This window comes from Camelina sativa, chromosome 20, assembly GCF_030686135.1.
Source record: "Camelina sativa cultivar CO46 ecotype springtype chromosome 20, ASM3068613v1".
In the NCBI taxonomy this organism is placed as follows: domain Eukaryota; kingdom Viridiplantae; phylum Streptophyta; class Magnoliopsida; order Brassicales; family Brassicaceae; genus Camelina; species Camelina sativa.
Genome location: NC_141899.1, coordinates 958,693 through 979,505, shown reverse-complemented (window position 1 = coordinate 979,505; position 20,813 = coordinate 958,693). Strand labels below are relative to the sequence as shown.

General features: G+C 36.8%; 5 protein-coding genes across 6 annotated transcripts; 1 reads left to right on the top strand and 4 right to left on the bottom strand.

Moving 5' to 3' along the window:
- Nucleotides 1-2,737: 2,737 nt before the first annotated feature.
- LOC104768500 (uncharacterized) lies at nucleotides 2,738-4,830 on the bottom strand. The gene is made up of 2 exons (XM_019242287.2): nucleotides 4,335-4,830; nucleotides 2,738-4,068 (listed from the first exon to the last, which is right to left on the bottom strand). Exon 2 carries the CDS (start codon nucleotides 3,978-3,980, stop codon nucleotides 2,859-2,861), a length of 1,122 nt encoding a protein of 373 aa, XP_019097832.1. The 5' UTR covers nucleotides 3,981-4,068; nucleotides 4,335-4,830; the 3' UTR covers nucleotides 2,738-2,858.
- Nucleotides 4,831-7,514: 2,684 nt separating this feature from the next.
- LOC104768499 (indole-3-acetic acid-induced protein ARG7-like) lies at nucleotides 7,515-8,128 on the top strand. Its single transcript, XM_010492500.3, has one exon. The coding sequence runs from the start codon at nucleotides 7,593-7,595 to the stop codon at nucleotides 7,923-7,925; it is 333 nt and encodes a 110-aa protein (XP_010490802.1). The 5' UTR covers nucleotides 7,515-7,592; the 3' UTR covers nucleotides 7,926-8,128.
- Nucleotides 8,129-8,144: 16 nt separating this feature from the next.
- On the bottom strand, nucleotides 8,145-11,106 carry LOC104768498 (adenosine kinase 2). 2 transcript variants are annotated; one of them, XM_087506367.1, is made up of 11 exons: nucleotides 10,699-11,106; nucleotides 10,407-10,460; nucleotides 10,225-10,271; nucleotides 10,075-10,106; nucleotides 9,860-9,961; nucleotides 9,570-9,714; nucleotides 9,387-9,484; nucleotides 9,218-9,288; nucleotides 9,064-9,130; nucleotides 8,774-8,957; nucleotides 8,145-8,578 (listed from the first exon to the last, which is right to left on the bottom strand). In XM_087506367.1, exons 1-11 carry the CDS (start codon nucleotides 10,791-10,793, stop codon nucleotides 8,529-8,531), a joined length of 945 nt encoding a protein of 314 aa, XP_087362493.1. In that variant the 5' UTR covers nucleotides 10,794-11,106; the 3' UTR covers nucleotides 8,145-8,528. The 2 variants fall into 2 exon arrangements, with proteins under 2 accessions (XP_087362493.1, XP_010490800.1); XM_010492498.3 differs by having other exon boundaries at nucleotides 8,145-8,412; nucleotides 10,699-11,005.
- Nucleotides 11,107-11,184: 78 nt separating this feature from the next.
- On the bottom strand, nucleotides 11,185-14,005 carry LOC104768497 (isocitrate dehydrogenase [NAD] catalytic subunit 5, mitochondrial-like). The gene is made up of 7 exons (XM_010492496.3): nucleotides 13,165-14,005; nucleotides 12,757-13,077; nucleotides 12,505-12,666; nucleotides 12,314-12,388; nucleotides 12,117-12,226; nucleotides 11,952-12,024; nucleotides 11,185-11,662 (listed from the first exon to the last, which is right to left on the bottom strand). The coding sequence occupies exons 1-7, from the start codon at nucleotides 13,354-13,356 to the stop codon at nucleotides 11,471-11,473; spliced, it is 1,125 nt and encodes a 374-aa protein (XP_010490798.1). The 5' UTR covers nucleotides 13,357-14,005; the 3' UTR covers nucleotides 11,185-11,470.
- A 52-nt stretch (nucleotides 14,006-14,057) lies between these two features.
- LOC104768496 (ethylene-insensitive protein 2) lies at nucleotides 14,058-20,199 on the bottom strand. Its single transcript, XM_087506365.1, has 8 exons — nucleotides 19,846-20,199; nucleotides 18,624-19,271; nucleotides 18,427-18,513; nucleotides 18,217-18,327; nucleotides 17,912-18,124; nucleotides 17,640-17,825; nucleotides 14,830-17,526; nucleotides 14,058-14,742 (listed from the first exon to the last, which is right to left on the bottom strand). The coding sequence occupies exons 2-8, from the start codon at nucleotides 18,873-18,875 to the stop codon at nucleotides 14,365-14,367; spliced, it is 3,924 nt and encodes a 1,307-aa protein (XP_087362491.1). The 5' UTR covers nucleotides 18,876-19,271; nucleotides 19,846-20,199; the 3' UTR covers nucleotides 14,058-14,364.
- Between the last annotated feature and the right edge of the window lie 614 nt (nucleotides 20,200-20,813).

Sequence of the window (20,813 nt, the reverse complement as noted above, 5' to 3'; positions counted from 1 at the left end):
AAAGTACTAAAACTATGTTTTTCTGTTTGGTTTTATTTTTATTATTATTTTTTTTTTTTTTGTTAACCAGGAGGTTCAGGGCCGAGGTCCGGGGAAGACCGGGTGAAAGCCCCTGGCCAAATGGAATTGACTAGCAGTTTGGTTTTTGTTCCTTTCAAGAAACATTCTTATTTAGCGTACGTCGTCCCACTTCGTAAATATAGTGTTTAGGAAACAAATTAAATATTCTATATTCTTTTCTTAATTGGTGTGTATCATTTTCTCTTTACTTAAGCCTACAGACTACCATTTTATGTATTCGATACTACTTTTTCCAACCCGGTGTAGTTTAGAATCCCTAAAATAATAGGTTGTAAAAATCAATTCGTGATTAAATATTTTACAGTGCCTACAAATTTTGTTACAGAGTAATTAAACAAAAATGTACACTCAGGAGCTGTGAAAAAAAAAAAACAAAAAATAATCTCATTCTTATATATGGGCCGTTTGGTTTTTATACACAAGTGAGTTTTTAAAGTAAAGCTACGCTACAAAGCGAAATAAATATCGGATCGGACGGTGAAAGTAAGCTATAATGAACTTTTGCAAGAGCATGGGACAACACAATACACAAGGGCGGATCTAGTAAGGATTAAAGGGGGTCAGCTGACCCCTCTAAAATTCTAAATTTATCTTATAGCCTTTTAAGTTTTACAATATTATTTATAGTTTTTCTCTTTTGGTCCCTTTAAAATTACAAATTTGTGTTATTCCCTTCAGTTTTTATCATATTTTCTACTATTTTGTGTTTTGACAATATTTTTCTCATGGTTTTTAGTCTTTTTATTTGCTTCACTCTATAAATATTAAACCTAATTTGTAGTTTTTTTAATAAAACAAAACCATATTTTTAGTTTTTTAATTTCTTTTTAAATTATAAATTTTTTAGTTACATTTTGACCTCCCTAAATTATATTTCTGGATCCGCCACTGACAATACACTATCTATAGAAATTTTGTAGGTTTCTGGTTCCAATTAAATTTCACGTGGATAGCAGGACGTGCTATATCAAACGGCTAGGAATGAATCTATTGTTTTCTGATCCAAAGGCTAATAATCTCTCGTTTCCTTAAAGAGAGACACTGAAGCAATGGGATGAAGCACCGGCCTGTCTCTCTGGGGGGGATGAATCGGTCGTCTCGGAATCTCCAACACAAACAAGATAAAAACAAGAAAAACTTACTACGTTTAATTAAGTCGTCGAAATGTAAGATCTCAAGCGTATTTAATACTATAGTCTTATTATCAACTACGTCTAAAAGGTTTCACATGACGCGAATACAATGCTAATTCTTCTTTAAATCAGTATTACATAAATGATTCATGTCACTTATGTAGTGTATATTATATCTTCTTTCAATTTTGATATAGCTAGGATTCCAAAGTAAAATATTTTATGTTTATGCTCAAGTGTAAGATATCCACTTTATTAATTTCTTAAAAAGTAAACATATGGTCGACCACCCAAGACATAATATTGAATCCCTAATTAATAAAAAGAATATATAATGGTTGACAGCATTTTAGCACAATTAGAATTTAGAACATATGCTTACGTATGATGGCATGATGAATACAATGTACAGTACGTTAAGATTTTGGTAATCACCAGTAGGCAGTAGTGACACATCAAATTAAAATGATGAATCAAAATCTGCCGAATAACTTATGTTATGATCTTCGATTTCATCCAGCATCAGAATCGGTGTGTACGTATATTAGATGATATGTAAATGAACTAATCTGTTGTTTGACAAAAAAAAAAGTATATATAAATGATCACTAATCAGACTAATTATTGATGATATTTTAAGAATGTGTTTTGATTTTGGTAAATCATCAGTTACAGATCACGTACAATGGATATAGATAATATACTATAGTACTTTGTCTTAGTGTAAAAATATGTGAGTTACATTACATTATACATACCGCGACGTATGGTACGTAAGTGGAATTGCACTTTGTCCAAGAATCTTATCCCATTTATCTCATCTCTTTTTAAAATCTTATCTTTCTCCAAAACATTTTAATCAAACCGTGGGGTCCCCTATTAACACAACTTGAACAAAAATGTCTCTCCTTGACTCCTATATATATGAATCAAAATATAATTCCTTATAAATTTTAGTTCTTCACTAACAATAAGCTAAACTGCTAAAGTGATTCTACCACTAACCGACCAATTATTTTTATTTTATATATAAGACCATTGTTAATCAGTTAATTGTGTAGAAATAATTAAAGAGAGTATATAAACCTTTTTCAAAAAAACAAAAGCGTAAAATACATCGTTTACGGTCTGTGCGCACCTCTAAATGCGCAATATAGTTGAGTGTCAATGTGCATGCCATGCCGATAAAGAGTCTTTTAAGTTGTTGTGTTCATGAAAAAATTAAAGAAACAAAATGAATCAATGATTAAAGCTAAAGCTCCCATTGGGGGAGCTAGGGAAGATGCATGTTCGTACGATTTTGTTATGTCGTAAGTACAGCTTGGCCGTAGTTGACCCCAAAAGAAATAAATAATACTAATACATAGAGTATTGTTCTTTTCATTTCTAGTTGAAATATTATTAATATCATTAATCATTTCATTATTTTGTTAATACTATTGGTATTAGAAAATAGATATATCTAATTAAATTGATTAAATAAATATTATGTAAAAAATAAATTATATTACGGTATTATATAGTTTAAATTATATAATTAACAATTATTATATAATTATTTAACCAATAAATACAAATTATAATTTAAATGTTTTAATTATAAATAATTTGCTCTGCGGTGTACCGCGGGTCCTAATCTAGTTATTAGAAACTATATAACACGTTTTTACTAGTGTGTCCCGCTGAACAATATATATCTCCAGAAGGTGATGGTATGAGTATCATTCTATATTTGCAACGTTTGCCGCATTCGGTGCATATGGGTCGAGTGAGAGCATTGTTTTCAACAATATTGAACTCTTTCCCGTTGTATAACGTGACTCTTGAACCAGGATTCGTATATACATCCTTCCAAAGTAAACATTCAATATGGAGTGCCACTTCACATTCTTCGCATCTGTAGAATCTCTTGGCTCTTGAAAAGTCGGGTGGGATTATTGCTTCCTCGCAAAGATCGCACGAGTAGACGTCTCGATCTCGATCGTACCAGTACTCATCTCCATGTAGGACTTCTTTATATGTGAAGGTGAGTAAATGTTCATGATTCTTGTATCTCACCTTGTACGGAAAAGTGGCGCAGCAAAAACACAAGAAAAAGCGACATTCGTCGCATGTTAACGATATAGTTCGTCTTTTCTCACAAATCGAACATTCACCTCTTGATGAATTAAAGAACAAGGGATGTCTATGAGGATGATGATTGTGCGGCTCAGATATGGAAGCACATCGTACATCTAAAACGAAAACCTTACAATCATCACTATCGGTATTGTAGCACACATATTTGAAACCGCATGACTGAACCCAACAACATTCACATGTTCGGAGTTGGTTACGAGATGGTTCCAGATGAAGTGAATGGGCATGAAACGCAAGTTGTTTCACACGGGGAAGACATGCACATTCTTCATGGAGCACATAATCACATTCCATGCATATGTAAGCTTTACCATCATATAGAGGAGCTATGCACGCTTGACAATATTTTTCTCCATCATGCCATATTTTGATATCTTCATCAAGTCGCATGGGATGTTCTGGATGACTAAAATGTAATATAATCCCGTTACTTATCTCCTCAAACGACGATTTAATACTTTCCTCGTCTTCTTCCAATTCACCTTCAAGCTCTTTTCCGTCCCATATTGCTCCTAATAGCCCTGACGTCGCGCATTGTGTATGCACAACATAAATGCAGTCGTTTTTCAAGCAAGTATATACCCCATAATCTTCGTCAATTATTTTGCGACAAACACCGCACGCCATAATTTCTCCAAACGAAAGAGAAAAAGCAAAAGAAAGACGGTGTTTGTGACGAGATATTTTTATGACTTGTGGCAAGTAGATGCACCTTCTATGAACCATGAAATCGCAAAGAAGACATACGAAGATGAGATACTTGTTATCGTCACCTCTACAAACATCGCACATTACATTGGATTTTCTAGGGAAGTAATATAGGGTATGCTCATGCCTTTTTTTATAGTTTATGAATGGCGGTTTTGTAGCACAAACGGGATCCAAACTAAAATCACAAATATTGCAATAGTAAATTAAGCATAAGGAAAAACTAGAAATTAGGCATTGGCATTCCAGTATAGTAGGACTTTGAAGGCTTACGTGAAGCTGAAGAGAATGTTTAGGATGATAAGGAGATTTGAACACAGAGGGAGACTCGACACATTCTCTGTGGTACCATTTGTCACATTCAATACAAAAATAGTAGGTTGTACCGATGGTGTTGATATTACAAGCCTCACAACATCCTTCTCTTCCTTTAGAGACTTGTATGTTTGCTACAGTAGTTTCTCTATTGTTGCACCCAATAAGAGGGAGAAGATGGTGAGAATGTGAAGACTCATCATCTTCATCTTTATCATTAGAAATATAATAGGGATTATCAACTATGAGCTGAGATTCCTCTTGAACCAAGAAACTTTCAGCTGTTATGTTTTTGGTTCGTACGGCAGGGCATAGGAGACGAGAAGGAAGAGAATGGTTGATGAAGTCCATTAATGTTATGTGATCCAAAGAATTTAAATGGTCAGAAATTTTGAGAGACTTGCATGAGATGATACGAGTAGATAACTAGGCTAATCCATGAAATATATATACAATATATAAGACCACTTGATGCTAAAGTTTTTATGACAAGAAAGCATCTCATGCTAAGCGTAAACAATATAATCTATATTAATTCTACAGTTCAAACTTGATCACGCAAAGTACTAAAACTATGTTTTTCTGTTTGGTTTTAGTTCCTTTCAAGAAACATTCTTATATAGCGTACGTCGTCCCACTTCGTAAATATAGTGTTTAGGAAACAAATTAAATATTCTATATTCTTTTCTTAATTGGTGTGTATCATTTTCTCTTTACTTAAGCCTACAGACTACCATTTTATGTATTCGATACTACTTTTTCCAACCCGGTGTAGTTTAGAATCCCTAAAATAATAGGTTGTAAAAATCAATTCGTGATTAAATATTTTACAGTGCCTACAAATTTTGTTACAGAGTAATTAAACAAAAATGTACACTCAGGAGCTGTGAAAAAAAAAAACAAAAAATAATCTCATTCTTATATATGGGCCGTTTGGTTTTTATACACAAGTGAGTTTTTAAAGTAAAGCTACGCTACAAAGCGAAATAAATATCGGATCGGACGGTGAAAGTAAGCTATAATGAACTTTTGCAAGAGCATGGGACAACACAATACACAAGGGCGGATCTAGTAAGGATTAAAGGGGGTCAGCTGACCCCTCTAAAATTCTAAATTTATCTTATAGCCTTTTAAGTTTTACAATATTATTTATAGTTTTTCTCTTTTGGTCCCTTTAAAATTACAAATTTGTGTTATTCCCTTCAGTTTTTATCATATTTTCTACTATTTTGTGTTTTGACAATATTTTTCTCATGGTTTTTAGTCTTTTTATTTGCTTCACTCTATAAATATTAAACCTAATTTGTAGTTTTTTTAATAAAACAAAACCATATTTTTAGTTTTTTAATTTCTTTTTAAATTATAAATTTTTTAGTTACATTTTGACCTCCCTAAATTATATTTCTGGATCCGCCACTGACAATACACTATCTAAGCAGATTTACTGAGAAATTTTGTAGGTTTCTGGTTCCAATTAAATTTCACGTGGATAGCAGGACGTGCTATATCAAACGGCTAGGAATGAATCTATTGTTTTCTGATCCAAAGGCTAATAATCTCTCGTTTCCTTAAAGAGAGACACTGAAGCAATGGGATGAAGCACCGGCCTGTCTCTCTGGGGGGGATGAATCGGTCGTCTCGGAATCTCCAACACAAACAAGATAAAAACAAGAAAAACTTACTACGATTAATTAAGTCGTCGAAATGTAAGATCTCAAGCGTATTTAATACTATAGTCTTATTATCAACTACGTCTAAAAGGTTTCACATGACGCGAATACAATGCTAATTCTTCTTTAAATCAGTATTACATAAATGATTCATGTCACTTATGTAGTGTATATTAGATCTTCTTTCAGTTTTGATATAGCTAGGATTCCAAAGTAAAATATTTAATGTTTATGCGCAAGTGTAAGATATCCACTTTATTAATTTCTTGGAAAGTAAACATATGGTCGACCACCCAAGACATAAATATTGAATCCTTAATTAATGAATAAAAAGAAAATACAGTATAATGGTTGACAGCATTTTAGCACAATTAGAACATATGCTTACGTATGATGGCATGATGAATACAATATACTAGGTGTACCGTGTACGTACAGTACGTTAAGATTTTGGTAATCACCAGTAGACAGTAGTGATACATCAAAATTAAAATGATGATTTCATCCAGCATCAGAATCGGTGTGTGCGTATATTAGATGATATATAAATGAACTAATCTGTTGTTTGACAATATATCAATATATATATATATATATATGATCACTAATCAGACTAATTATTGATGATATAGTAAGAACGCGCGTGTTTTGATTTTGGTAAATCATTAGTGACAGATCACGTACAATGGATATAGATAATATACTATAGTACTTTGTCTTAGTGTAAAAATATGTGAGTTACATTACATTATACATATCGCGACGTATGGTACGTAAGTGGAATTGCACTTTGTCCAAGAATCTTATCCCATTTATCTCATCTCTTTTTAAAATCTTATCTTTCTCCAAACATTTTAATCAAACCGTGGGGTCCTCCTCTATTTTTACAACTTGAACAAAATGTCTCTCCTTCTATAAATTATGAATCAAAATATAATTCCTTAATAAATTTTAGAAAAATAACACCGAGTTGAGTGCCAATGTGCATGCCATGCCGATAAAGAGTCTTTTAGTTTGTGTTCATGAAAAAATTAAAGAAACAAAATGAATCAATGATTAAAGCTAAAGCTCCCATTGGGGAAGATGCATGTTCGTACGATTTCGTTATGTCGTAAGTACAGCTTGGCCGTAGTTGACCCCAAACAAAAAATATATAAAAATAGAACTACATAGAGTATTGTTCTTTTCATTTCTAGTAAATGTCATATGTTATTTTCAAAATTAAATTGATAATGACGTTCCAACATATTTAGTCAAATATATTTTCTTCTGTAATATATGTATTGAATAGAATGTTGTATATATTGTTTTTCATGATAACATATGTCGATCATGTATTATTGTAAAGACGACATGGTCCAAAAAAATTCATTACCCATACCTATTCATGTATATACGTTAAATTAGATATATAGTGGACCTTTGTTTGTGACTTGGTATATAAATACACAAGTACGACACTAGTACTTCTCTACATTCTATCTCACACTAACCCCCAAAAACGTCTCTCTCTCTTTCTTTTTCTCTCTCCATCTCTCTCATAAACATGATGAAGAAGAGCAAGCTGATCACTAAGGCATGGAAGCAAATGTCAAGCAGAGTCTCCAAACATCGTGACGCCACGGGAAAGCCTAAGGATATACCACATGACGTACCAAAGGGACACCTAGTGGTGTACGTAGGCAAAGAAGAGGAAAGTTACAAGAGATTCGTAATAAAGATCAAGTTGCTTCACGATCCCATCTTCAGGGCTTTGCTTGATCAATCAAAAGATGAAGCTTACGATGATTTCACTTCCGGAGATTCCAAGCTTTGTATTTCTTGTGACGAAACTCTCTTCCTTGAGGTCATCCGTTGTGCTTCTCCTCGTTATTCTTGACGAGTCTTTGATTCAAGAAGAGGGGTTCTTCGGACTTCTAACGTTTAGGGTTTTTGATAATTAATGTGAGTATCCATTTGAGGTGATATGTGTAGAAATAATGAAGAATGTTGTGAAATGAGCCATTGTTAGGTAGTAGTTGATAGAAGATGTAATCTTCTCGTCAAAGCCTTCATTGATATAACATGACTCGTCTCAAGCTATGGTAGTAATATCAAATGATCAAAATAATTATGATATTAAAATGCTAAAAATTACACTCAAACAATAATCGTGGGAGTTTTTGTTGAATCAAAGGTTGTTTTATTTGGAAAATGTCACAAAACTGATGATAACCCAATCATTTAGTTGAAGTCGGGCTTCTCAGGGTAAGTGCAGCCAGATCTTTGGATCACCACGTTCGATGCATAGCATCCAGCCTTCACACATTCCTCAATCGATTTCTCTTTCACCAACTGTGACATGAATCCTCCCACAAATGCATCACCTGTAAGAGAGATCAACAAAAATAGCCGTTAAATTCATCGGTATTGGTTATGTTTTGTATCAGTCTTGAGGAGACAAGTTCGTTTAAAATGCTAAAGGATCAGCTATGTTCTATGATCATGTCAGTTTCACCAACTGTGACATGAATCCTCCCACAAATGCATCACCTGTAAGAGAGATCAACAAAAATAGCCGTTAAATTCATCGGTATTGGTTATGTTTTGTATCAGTCTTGAGGAGACAAGTTCGTTTAAAATGCTAAAGGATCAGCTATGTTCTATGATCATGTCAGTTTCTATCTAGTAAAATAAGCCTACAGTTGAATGTATTACAAACCGTCTTTCGATAATAAAAATTAGTACCTGCACCGTTGGTGTCAACCAGCTTCTCCTTGGGGAGAGGGATGACTGGATATTTCTTCACCTTTCCATCTTCAGCAACAACCACTGGATCTGCGCCCTGTGTAATCACGGTGGTCCTCTTGTATGTTCCTGTGGCCTTGGGAAGCTGCGAAATCTTGATGGCTATTTGTTCAACATCTTCGGTCTGTATATAAATATAAAAGATAAAAATGATAAATTATTATCTCTGTTATACAACAATAAACATTCTGCTGAAATTTAGTCGTGCAAGAGAAGAGAAATTTTCTTACCTCCCAGCCGTGAACTTTGGAGAAGGTTCTTGCCTCTGTTTCATTGCCGAAAACAAAGTCCATGTATCTGCACGAGAAATATAGGGTGCTTTTCAGTACATTTACACAATCATAAAATCTGCAATGGATAAAAAGATAAGGGATGATGGCTTACGGTAAGAACTTCTCCTGCACATCTTTGAAGAATTCACAGATGAATGGAGCAGAAAGGTTCATTGTGAACACCTGAAAGATAAGTGAATAAGTCAGGAATGTTAATACAAAAGGCACTCGTAAGCAAATAAAAGATTCTGATATCTGGAGGACCATAGTCTTATTATTACCTTGTTGTTTGCAGCAGCATGCTCAGATACCAACTGAATGGATTCAGGCGATACTGTGAGGAAGAATCCAGCAATGTAGTAGAACTTGGCCTTCTCAACTACCCAAAACATATTCAATCAGAGACATCAGATCACGAATACAGAACTGTTAAACGGATGCAACGATGGGAAAAGAAGATTTACCCAAAGCCCAGTTTTCAGGCTGCTTAAGGTGATCAACCTTGTAGCAGTTTGCAGCTGAAAGATTAGCAATAAGAGACCTTTCTCCACCAACAACACAGACACCGCAAGTTCCAGTAGGTGCTGACTCATCTTCATAATAGTGAACCTGATTAAAGAAAAAAGCACTTTGATTACAGTTTCAATAATAATTTCATACTATCCTCAAAGGCAAACAAAGTATCATCAGCTGTGCATATACTCAAACAACAAAAACATGAAAAACCAGAGAAGATTCGGGAAAGTCAGCTCACATTGACACCAGCTGCTGTAGCATCCTTCTTCATAGCCTCTCCATATTTGTCTTTTCCAATGGAACCCATGTAACTGGTTACCCCAGGAGTTTGAAGCATCCACTGTAGCCACAAACAAGTGAAACATAAGAACCTTGATTTTTAGCAAATGGTTACTACCAATAACCCCAAAAAGAAAAGGAAAAAAAGTGCAAGAAGAAGGGGAGAGAATATACCTGAGCAACTTTGATTGAGTTCTGAGTAGCACCTAGAGAAAGAAACGAATCATGAAGAAGAAGAAGATATCACAATCTTGTCAACGCATACAGGCTAATAACTAAAAGGTTACAGGATCGTCAATCAAAAAGGACAAAAAGATGAATTACCTCCGGCAATGTATTCAACATTGAACTTGCTACTCATCTCATCATACCTTTTAAATAAAAGTGAAGCATTGAATCAATATCTACTTAACATGAACATCTTCCCTTATTAGTGATGATTATTATAACACCTAATGGCACAAATCAGAGATACCAAAAGAAGCAGAGCGTTAATGAATACGTACATGGGTAAATGTTTTTCCTCAGCGAGAATTGCATTGTTCAACTTGATGTCGTACCTGTCGTCGTCACACGATTAAAAAAAGAAGAACATCAATAACAGTAATAATAATAATAATAAAAAAAAGAATCGCACACAAATCACAGAGTTTATGCTCTACTGAAGAGAAGAATCAAACAAAAAGACCTAGATTCATACTAAAAGCCCCGAAAGAAGATTACGATACGAATACAACAACAAGTGGAAACATAAAAAGGAAAAAGAGGGATCTGAGAGTTTTTTTTTTTATATATTACTTGGTGAGAAACTCGTCGTCGACGACGGCAGAGATATCGAGGAGCGGGTTACCCATACCGAGAAGGATTCCATCGTAGTTAGAAGACGAAGCCATGATGAAACAAACGATGAAGAATTAAGAGATTTTGAGAGAGGTTTAGGTTTTATTAAGATTCAGATCTGGGATTGGTTGGCCGGCAAGTTTAGTGCTCTGCTTAGTGTAAGAAGAAGCGTCTTTAGTTTTATTTATAATCACAGAGGTTTGGTGCACCAACGACATACAGTACTCTATTATTCTCTTTCAGTTTTTTTTCTTTTCTTTTCCTTAAACTATACTGTAATTAGTTACCATAAACTCTCTCTCTTTTTGTCGGTCGACCAACTAATTTATGCCATTTTATTGAATTACATACCTTTTTCTTCAAGCCAAAAAGACAATCAAAAGTTTTGATTAAGAAGTTGGGGAGTAACTGATTAAATTAAAGAAGACACTAAACAAGCAATCATAATAACAAAACTCTTCTGATGATGGATTCAGAGAAACATCAATTTTTTTCCTTGTGTAATCTTTTGCCTTATGGCAGAGAGAACTTGAAAAGACGTTTTCAAGGAGAAACAAAAACTTCTTTCTTAAGTAATCAAACTCAGGAAGAGCCGTTTTTCTCTTTTTTTTCCTTTTATTCTAATCGTAAACAAAAGAGGAATGAAAAATAAAGATGAATTCGAGGCTCTATTTAAAAAGCCCTCCAAAGAAGAAGAAGATTCCATAAAGAATTGGACTTTACGATGTGTTCAGAGATGATCACAGATTGCCTTTGTGAATTCCGTTGTGGTCGAACTCCCTCCAAGATCCGCGGTTCTGTATTTTCCCTCCGCTATGGTGTTGATGATTGCACTGTGGATTTGTTCTGCTTGTTCGTTCAGCTTCAGATGACGTAACATCATCACTCCACTCAGAAGCAGCGCCGTTGGGTTCGCCAAGTTCTAACATCACCCCAACAAAATAAATAAATAAATAAATAAAGGGAGACAACCAATTCAAAAATCATACATCAAGGCATCTGACATCTAGTTCTAAAGCTTAAACATTGGATGTATAAATTGAACTCGTTAGCCTGTAAATGACTCGGTCTATAAAGAGACTAACCAACTGACTATGCTACCAAGAAACAAAACAGCAAAGCGGGAGTTGAAGACTCTTCTTCTATCTGTAGCAGTTTTATTATCATGTTTTACCATAACTGTTGAAACTTTATTTGCTTCATAGACTAACCTTTCCAGCGATATCAGGTGCAGAACCGTGAACTGCCTCAGCAAGGGCTACACCATCTTCTCCGATATTACAACTGCGTCAAAGATCATAAGGCCATTTAGATAATTAAGCTCACAATCACACTAAATAACACTATAATTCAAGATGAAGGAACTAATGAATCACCTTGGAGTCAACCCTAGTCCTCCAACCAATCCAGCACACAGGTCGCTGATGATGTCTCCGTAGAGGTTTGGCATCACCAAGACATCAAAAAGTGCTGGGTTTTTCACAAGCTGCAGGCATCTCAATATTATCAGTCACATATTCCACATTAAAGCAGTGGGAATACAAAAAATGGTAGATTCGGTATCACAGCTTACCATCATACAACAGTTGTCAATAACAACCTCCTCGTAAGTTATCTCAGGGTATTTCTCAGCAACCTCACGACAACACTGGAAAAACAGGAAACATAGTTAAACATTGTCTCAAAACAAACTGTAAGCAAAACCTAGCAGACATAATAATCATTGCTTTGATGTGCATTATGGAGTTATAAAAATGGACAGACCTTGAGGAAAAGACCGTCAGTTTTCTGCATAATGTTGGCTTTGTGGATAGCAGAAACTCTCTCTCTTCCATGAGTCTTGGCATAGAGGAAAGCATACTCTGCAACTCTCAAACTCGCCTGACGGGTAATGATTTTAAGACTCTCCACCACACCTCTAACGACCTATCATGAGAGTCAGGAGAAAACAAAACAATTGTTAGAAGAACTAATCTGAAACGTTCAAATCGATAGAGACAAACAACAAAACAAAACCTGATGTTCAAGGCCACTGTATTCTCCTTCGGTGTTTTCTCTAATGGTAATGAGATCAACATCATCGTAACGAGTTTTGTAACCAGGAAGACTGTAACAAGGTCTAACATTGGCATAAAGATTAAGCTCTTTCCTAAGAGTAAGGTTCAAAGAACGGTGACCTTTCCCAATTGGAGTAGCCATTGGACCTTTCAAACCAACTTTGTTTCTACGCACAGACTCGAGACTATCCCAGGTCAAGAAACTCTGTGTTCTGGGATCTATCTCAGTCCCAACGTAGTGTTCTTCCCACTCAATTGGCACACCAGCTGTGGTAAACACCTGGATCAGTTATAAAAACTATCAACGAAATTGCCGAATTCTCACAAATCACAATTCTCTCGTAACTAAAAATTAGGGATGAGGAACCTTTTTGACAGATTCAGCGATTTCGGGACCGATCCCATCGCCAGGGAAGAGAGTTGCGGTGATCGGAGTGGAGGAGGAGCAGAAAGCCCTAGCGGCGGAAGTAGCCGCACCTGAGTTAGAGTTCACAGCACCAAGGATCTGAATCGATCGGTTACCGATCAGCCGTCGCGCGAGATTTGCTGCCATGGTCATATCGCTTCAAGCACCAAAAGGACGCAGCAAATGAGAAAAAATTATTATTCGATAGAGAGAGAGAGAGAAAGAGAGGACTTTTCTGCGTTGTGACAAAAGTTGTAAAGAAGAAGCGAATATTTCCTTCTTCCGTAAAAACGCCGCGTAGTTTCTAAAGTCGCATTAGGTTAGTACTCAAATTAAACGACACGAAGTCAGTACGTAGAAATACAAAACGGATCGAACTGTTTTCTTAAAAGCTCAGGCCCAGTAAAGAGAAGTGTTTATTTGTTTTCAGTATCAGCCCAACAACAGTCTAATACATATTACGTCATCCATCGTACACTACATACACACACAAAACCGGTTTTTGCTAAACCTCCGGTGGCTTCCCCGTAGCTTTATGCGGCGGTGCAGGTGCAGGTAAACCAGCCAACGGCGGCCCTGCATACATGCCTTCTCGCCGGCCGATTTTTCTTCCGATGAGATAAAAAGTGATAGCGACGATCAAAAGGAGAAGAATCGCCGGAAACGATATGTAGATCACATAACCCATTTTCTGGTTTACTCTGGATTTTACTTTCTTTTCTTCTTTGGTTCCCCCACGAATATGAAGGATTTGAGAAACCAGAAGACGATTCGAGAAGACAGACTGATATGGACACGTGTCAGTAATCTAGCGTCGATGTGTCTGCTAACGTAATGAGATCCGGTTAAGGAGATTTTAACGATTCAAACCGACGATTTTTTCATGATCGACTCCGCATCAAATTACACAAACCGGATTCGGTTTGTAGCTATGGTCCTCCTATGATGATATGTATATAAACATAACATTACAACCAAATTAAGAGAGGGAAGAAAAAAAAAAAACGAAAAATTCTGAAGCAACAAAAAAAACATTTTTTTTTTCTTTTCTTAATACACAATTTAACGAAGCAGAGGAGCAATCAAAAGCAAGAGTTTTGATTCTTCGGCTTCCCGCTCGACGTCTCTTTTGATCATAAGATTCTCACAAATGTTCTCTCTTCAACCCAATGATCCGTACGCAGTCAAGTTCTTTCTTGAACCGGGTCCATCCTGATTCATACCTATCGGTTTATTCGATAACCGACGTTTATACCGCTTCAAAACCGAAGCCAGGTTTTCTTTCCCCTTCGGGAAAGCCACGTCTCCTGCAGCTGTACCGGTCCGGCCTTTCCTACATGAGATTGCCATTTCAACGTCTTTGATTAGATCAAGAAGTGTGACTGCGGTTGTGCATTTTCCTTTCGCCGGTTTTGCAGCCGGAGGTAACATTCCGTTCGCTGATGGCGGACTCGCTCTCTGGTGGCTAGCAGGAATCTGAAGGCAAAAGCATGGTGTCATCGGTGTCCGCAGCTTTGAGAACGCTGGATCAATTACTCCCTGTTGAATCCATACATCATGTCAAAAACATAATAAGCTTTGGTTTCTAACTGCAAAAGTGTGGTTTTTTTTCTTTCTTTTTATTACCTGAAGGCGGTTGAGAACGTAAGTGTACTTTCCCCAGAGCTCAGGCCGACTCTCCATGAGAGACAAGTCAAGAACACGGTGGATGCACCAAACTCCAAAGCTCACTATCAAATCAGCTCTCCATACGCAACCATCTCCACAATTAGGAACCGATGAAATCAGTGGCTCACCCATGTGACCCACCTGATTTATTTCTCGAGTCTCAGCTTCATAGATAAACTTCTCTCGTGCAGCTACCCGGTCAATCAGTTCTTCATCAACTCCATCGCTTTGTCCAAACAACCACTCGGATCCTTCCAGTTTAATAAGCTTTAGAATACAGTGCCTGAATGACTGAAGAAGCTTAGCCTCTGCATCAACAGTAGAGGAAGAGTTGTTGTCTATATTTATCGGATTCGATCTATTCCTGAGCTCCTCACCAACAGCACCAGTCCTCTCCGCTACGCCAAACTGCTCAAAGGGCTGTCTAGACCAAAGTGATCCGGTCCCTGTTGTTGATGCATTCTGTGGCAAAGTGTAGGTATCTCTGTAGCCTCCTCTTGATTGAGACATGTCATCATAAGCAGAAGGTACTCCAACCCGTGACCCCATATTAGAATATGATGATGATTCACTGCTTAATCGACCATAAGACGTGCCATACCCTCCTCCTCCTCCTCCTCCACTGGACGGATCCCAGTATCCGCTCTTGTTGTTCGGCAAATGCATGTTTCTCGCGGACATAGACAATCCTGAGATATCTGGCATGCTACTATACTTCTTCTCATTAGCTACTGCTACACCAACAGTATCGGTATTTCCAGAAGATGGAACATTATAATAAGATCTATCAGATTGCCGTGATATGCTTCTAGACCCAGCATAATTTTCAAATCCAGGAGCTGGTCCAGGGGTTAGACCATTCTGGGACTTCTGTTTTAAGGCTAAAGCAAGTTGCTGTGTATAGCTCTGCTGTGTATAGCTCGATGTACCAAGTGCCATAGATCTCGACATTGGGATCTCTCCACGGGATTGTAAAGCTTCAAGCCTTCCTTTTGACAAATTGTCAACAAGTGACTTAATCTGATATCCGTGAACTGTAGCTGGTTGTTGGTGTTCCCAACCCTCAGAAGATGATGGAGCACGCAAGCTAGAGTATCTTCTCTCACTCAATTCATATGCATTATTATTAGTGGTGTTACCATATGCACCCAACATCTGCATACGGTTGACCAACGGTGACGGTGACGGTGACGACCCTCTTTGTAATCCATACAACGAATCGATACTTCCTGGAGTCCTTTGCTGCTTCAGTGATTCATACAAATTTGAAGTCAGTTGTGAGTCCAATCCCTTTGCAGTTGGAGACATGCAGTATCCACTACTCATGTCTTTTCCAAAAGAATCTGCTTTCATAGAAGAGGCTGACTTCTGATCAGCGCCAAACAACTGATCTATTTTCTTTGCCCTGGCTTCAGCAACTAATTGCCCATGAAAATCATATAAATGTCCCCAAAACTCATCAAGGACCGCAGATAAGTGGCGTCGGGCAGCACGTCCCAAACCCTGCAACCGTGAAAGGCTTCCAGTCCCACTTCCCCCTTCCCCACTTAAGCTGCGGAACGAAGGCGGACCATCAGATCCAACAGTATAGTTGCTTGCAGGAGCAGCTCTCGTAGCTTCTTCTGATTCCCATGAAACCCCTTCAACATCCTTTTCAATGAACTTGCTGTTATTTTCCATGCTAACAGTCTTCTTCTCCACAGGACTTGTTGGTTCAATCTTCACCATCTTTGTTTCAACAACCAAATCCTTATCAGTTACCTCATTAACCACCGTTGACTGCAATACAGACTCTTCCTTTACATCAGGGTCTTCCCCAAGTTTACTTACTTGAGAGGCAGAGAATTTTACGTCTACCTCGCTTTCCTCTAGAGGGCTCGAACGAATCTCTTGATCCGTCATTAGAATGTTATCTGGTAAATCATAGACAGAACTAGTGACAGACGTAGTATCCAACTGATCCTTTACCCTGCTTTCCCGCCGCACTATTGATTCGTCTTCATTCCGCCTTGTTTCGCTTCTTTCAATTATTTCCTCTTCATGAACAGATGGATAAGATAGAGCATTTTGAACATCCATGTTCCATATTTGAGTTTCTACTCTGTTACTAGCAGATTTCAGCGGCGTAGCTGCGAGCCAGAGCATCAGGCATAAGGATGCACATGACGATACAAGCAGAGTGGTGTACTGAACCGAGGTGCCCATTACGGTATTCCATCTTAAACCACCAGCCCATTCACTGCTTCCAAATACCATCTCAACAACAAAAACAATATTCAAACCGAGAAACCCCAAAAACGTTGTAAGTGCGAGGAACTCGCCAACTTGAGGGATTTTATGGACACCCATGATTTGTCTCGACGAAGCAATGCGGAACAGCGGTATGACAGAACAAGGAAGCATCATTGCCACCAGGACCTGAGTGAATATAAGTAACTGATATATTCCGTCTGCACCAGATGTCCACACACAATAAAGGGCAGGAGCAACTGCAAGAATTCTGATTGTAGCACGATGAAGCCAACCGGGTATTTCTATCTTTAGGAAGTCATGCAGAACGACCTCTCCACCGAAAGTCCAAGCTAGTGCTGTAATTTGACTAGAGAAGAACAGGAGCATCAAAAAGACCACTGGAATGAGCGGACTCACAAATACCTGCGCTCAACAATCAAGAACAAAAATAATTAATAATCACGAGATATTTCTGAAACTGTCTCTCTAAAAATGTATTATAGACTAATACGAAGCATAAACCCGTTAGAACAAACCTGCTCCATTAGTGACATGGCATCGTGAAAAGTCAGTACCACAAGGCCAGTACTGTGGAACACACTGGCTGCTGCATTCATCAATACATAATTTACAAGTGAAAGTCCGCTGAAGACACCAAAGATGGCGAACAAATGGTCTTGACACAAGCTGCTCTTGTCGACATCTGACGAAGATGTACTTTCCTGCAATAGAGAGTTCACTGCTTAGTATAATTATTGCTTCTTCATAGAAAAGAGAGATACATAAAAAGAGAAAAAAGGTAAGGTACCCCAGCAAAATAAGAATGGATATAAAAATTGTGAGGGACGATGCTTGCTCCAAGAAGGCCCATGAGTGCAAATGCGCTCTCTCCATTTAACCGAATTAACACTCCGTTCATAGAGAATGGGATCTCAGACTGACTCAGCAAGACACCAGAAACATAGAGAAGTAAAACAAAGCCTGCCGAGCAAATGGATACTGTATTTGCCATACCATTTTCCTGTAAAAATTGTAAGCATGTCAGCTAGTTTCCAATAATGCCTATTCAAAGAACACAGAGAGAAAAAAGAAAAGACAGGAAACCAGTCATACAAGGAAAGAGGCGAAAACAGGAAATAAAAATGCATCGATGGCAGCCAAGAACACTCCAGTGGATAACTCCACTCCAAACAAAAGGTTAAGTGCATGTGCAACTCCCACAACCTGTTTATAATAGAGAAGCCTCAAGTCAGAGGAACTGAAAATTTTTCCATCAAACATAATTAAAAAATTTAAGAAGGGGAAAGACTGCAAGTAACTAACCATGGTAAGGTCGAGCAGAATGGCTGAGAACTCGGCCTGAATGCCCAAGAACATGCACGTCCACTTGTCATATTCTTCATTGCAGATCTGCCCAAGTACAGAACATTAAAATGTAACAGAAATAGAGAAGGTGGTTAGCAGTAAAAACAGTGTAGCTAAAAGCTTCGAGATAAAAAAAAATCAGAGAAAGGTAATACCTGAGCTAAATGTTTACCAGTAACAACGCTTATTCGAGCTGCAACATACTGGCACAAGATGGCGGCAAAATTGAAGAGCAGAGTAATAGCCACTAAGTCATACCCAAAACGAGCACCTCCTTCGATATTTGCAACCCATTTGCCAGGATCAATATATCCGACAGAAACCAAAAGAACAGGCAGTAGCGGAGGAACCATTCTCTGTATGAACCCTAGCTGAGGAGGTCTCACATTCACAATTTCAGCTTCCATCCTAAAAATCTATCTGACAATATATATAATTTACTCAAGACTAGGAGGATTAAAAGGTCAACTCTACAGATCCAATCGTAGTAGAATTCACAGATTCGACCCAAAACACATTCCCCCTCTCACCAGCCTGTTTGTTCTTCAGTCAAAATAACAGTGAGCCACTCTAGGCTGTCGTCTTGTATTACAGGTATGTACAGTCATTACCTACTAGTTTAAGTTAAAAGGACCAGACGTTATTGCAGCTTCAAGGGAGAAGATCTTACACAACAAGAGAGCTAAGTTGGTGCAAAAGGAGGAAGCCCTAACAGAGCAACCAAGAACAGAACAAAGACTTCCATATGCTTAAACCAAAATACGGATGTTATGTCCAAACCATTCGAATCAGCTTTTATAAACCTGGAAAAAATTAATGGTGAACCAAAAAAAAAAAAATAATTCAGATGACGAAAAAGAATTGATCTTTGAGATAAGCTTTTTGAAAAAAAAAAAATAGAACTTTAATTGAAGCTAAAAGAATCGTAACGCTGACGAAAAGCAACAAAAAAAAAATGTAAAGATCCCGTATGATCTACGCATTCAGATCTTCAAGACTCAAGAGGGTTACAAAAAAAAAAAGGTCAACCCACAAACAAGTACAGTAGAAAAAGGAAATAAAAAAGCTAAAATCTCACAATTAAAGACAAAACCCAGAAACCCAGATGAAAGGGAGAAACATGAAACAATCTTCTTCTTCGCAAAACAGAGACTCAGAGAGAGGGAGAGAGAGATCTAAGCTAAAACTTGAATTCGATCATTATAAAAAGCTGAAAACGAAAAGAGATGTGTTTTTTTATTTAAAAAAAAAGCTCCCATTTGCACAAAATCCGAGGCAAAAAGCTACAAAAAACCCATGGGAGTACGTACAACAAAGCCCCCAGCCAGAAGAAGAAGAAAAAAGAAACAGAGAATTAGGGTTTTTGAAGATGGTGACCTGTGAAATCGCTTATGATCGCAAAGTTTGACCTAATTAAGTATCAAATCAAGTGAAACGGATCTTCAAGAGAGAAATAAAAACTCTTATCAAAGGCCAATAGAGAGAGAAGAGAGAAGAAGAAGAAAAGGAGAGGAAAGAGAGAAAGAAGAAGAGCTCAGTTCCATCCAAAGGAGAAAGAAAGAGAGAGATAAAAAAAAAAAAAAAGAAGATCCAAAAAAAATAAAAAAATCAAATTTATATATATAAATTACATATACAATACACATTATTTTTTGTATCTATAGGTTCTGAAAGGTTATGGGTGCTCGTGCCACCTTCAAAAGAGAGAGAGAGAAAACAATCAAAAGATACATATAAATGTTATGAAAAAAAGGTAATATTCTTTTTTTCTTACAGCTTAAAAAACGTATTTTTAATTAAAAAATTTTCAGGTTTTAAACTTAATCTTTACATTAGTTTAATGAACTTAATTAAAACTAATCGTAGTTTTAGATTCCAAGATAAGTGGACTAGAAGAGCATTATTATTATTTAAAAAATAATAATTCTGGACCCGTCCTTCCTCCTCATTGCATAAGGTAATAATAATACCTTTCTTTTGGAAAAAAAAAAACACATCAATATTATAGTGCATCATAAAATAAATATAAACCACCATACAAATGTTAGCTTTAGCAACTAATTGAGTGAGAAGATTACTGAAGAGAGTTTTGATCGTATTTACTTGATTTTGTGAAATGAGAAATGTCAGCTGAATTTATTCTCTTTTTTACTCTCAACTTTACTAACATATAAACAAAGATGTCAATTTTTAGTAATATTTCTTTTATTTATATTTAAAAATAAAACGAGCGTTACTTATTTTTAAAAATATCTAAATGAACGTTACAAAGGATAAGAATCTAACTTTGTAACTCGCATAAAACAAATTTTCAAAAAGTTTAAACGAACGTTACGAAATAAAGA

What these genes read in the sequence shown, in the direction of transcription:
- LOC104768497 (XM_010492496.3), bottom strand. Translation starts at nt 13,356, where the DNA reads ATGACCATGGCAGCAAATCTCGCGCGACGGCTGATCGGTAACCGATCG. An exon ending in ACAGTGGCCTTGAACATCAG is followed by an intron (nt 12,667 to 12,756) that starts GTTTTGTTTTGT and finishes CTCTCATGATAG; the next exon opens with GTCGTTAGAGGTGTGGTGGA. An exon ending in CTGACGGTCTTTTCCTCAAG is followed by an intron (nt 12,389 to 12,504) that starts GTCTGTCCATTT and finishes CTGTTTTTCCAG; the next exon opens with TGTTGTCGTGAGGTTGCTGA.
- LOC104768498 (XM_010492498.3), bottom strand. Translation starts at nt 10,793, where the DNA reads ATGGCTTCGTCTTCTAACTACGATGGAATCCTTCTCGGTATGGGTAAC. An exon ending in GAGGAAAAACATTTACCCAT is followed by an intron (nt 10,272 to 10,406) that starts GTACGTATTCAT and finishes TTTATTTAAAAG; the next exon opens with GTATGATGAGATGAGTAGCA. An exon ending in ATGCTGCTGCAAACAACAAG is followed by an intron (nt 9,289 to 9,386) that starts GTAATAATAAGA and finishes CTTATCTTTCAG; the next exon opens with GTGTTCACAATGAACCTTTC.
- LOC104768500 (XM_019242287.2), bottom strand. Translation starts at nt 3,980, where the DNA reads ATGGCGTGCGGTGTTTGTCGCAAAATAATTGACGAAGATTATGGGGTA.
- LOC104768496 (XM_087506365.1), bottom strand. Translation starts at nt 18,875, where the DNA reads ATGGAAGCTGAAATTGTGAATGTGAGACCTCCTCAGCTAGGGTTCATA. An exon ending in CTGTTTTCGCCTCTTTCCTT is followed by an intron (nt 18,125 to 18,216) that starts GTATGACTGGTT and finishes CAATTTTTACAG; the next exon opens with GAAAATGGTATGGCAAATAC. An exon ending in CCATGTCACTAATGGAGCAG is followed by an intron (nt 17,527 to 17,639) that starts GTTTGTTCTAAC and finishes TGTTGAGCGCAG; the next exon opens with GTATTTGTGAGTCCGCTCAT.
- LOC104768499 (XM_010492500.3), top strand. Translation starts at nt 7,593, where the DNA reads ATGATGAAGAAGAGCAAGCTGATCACTAAGGCATGGAAGCAAATGTCA.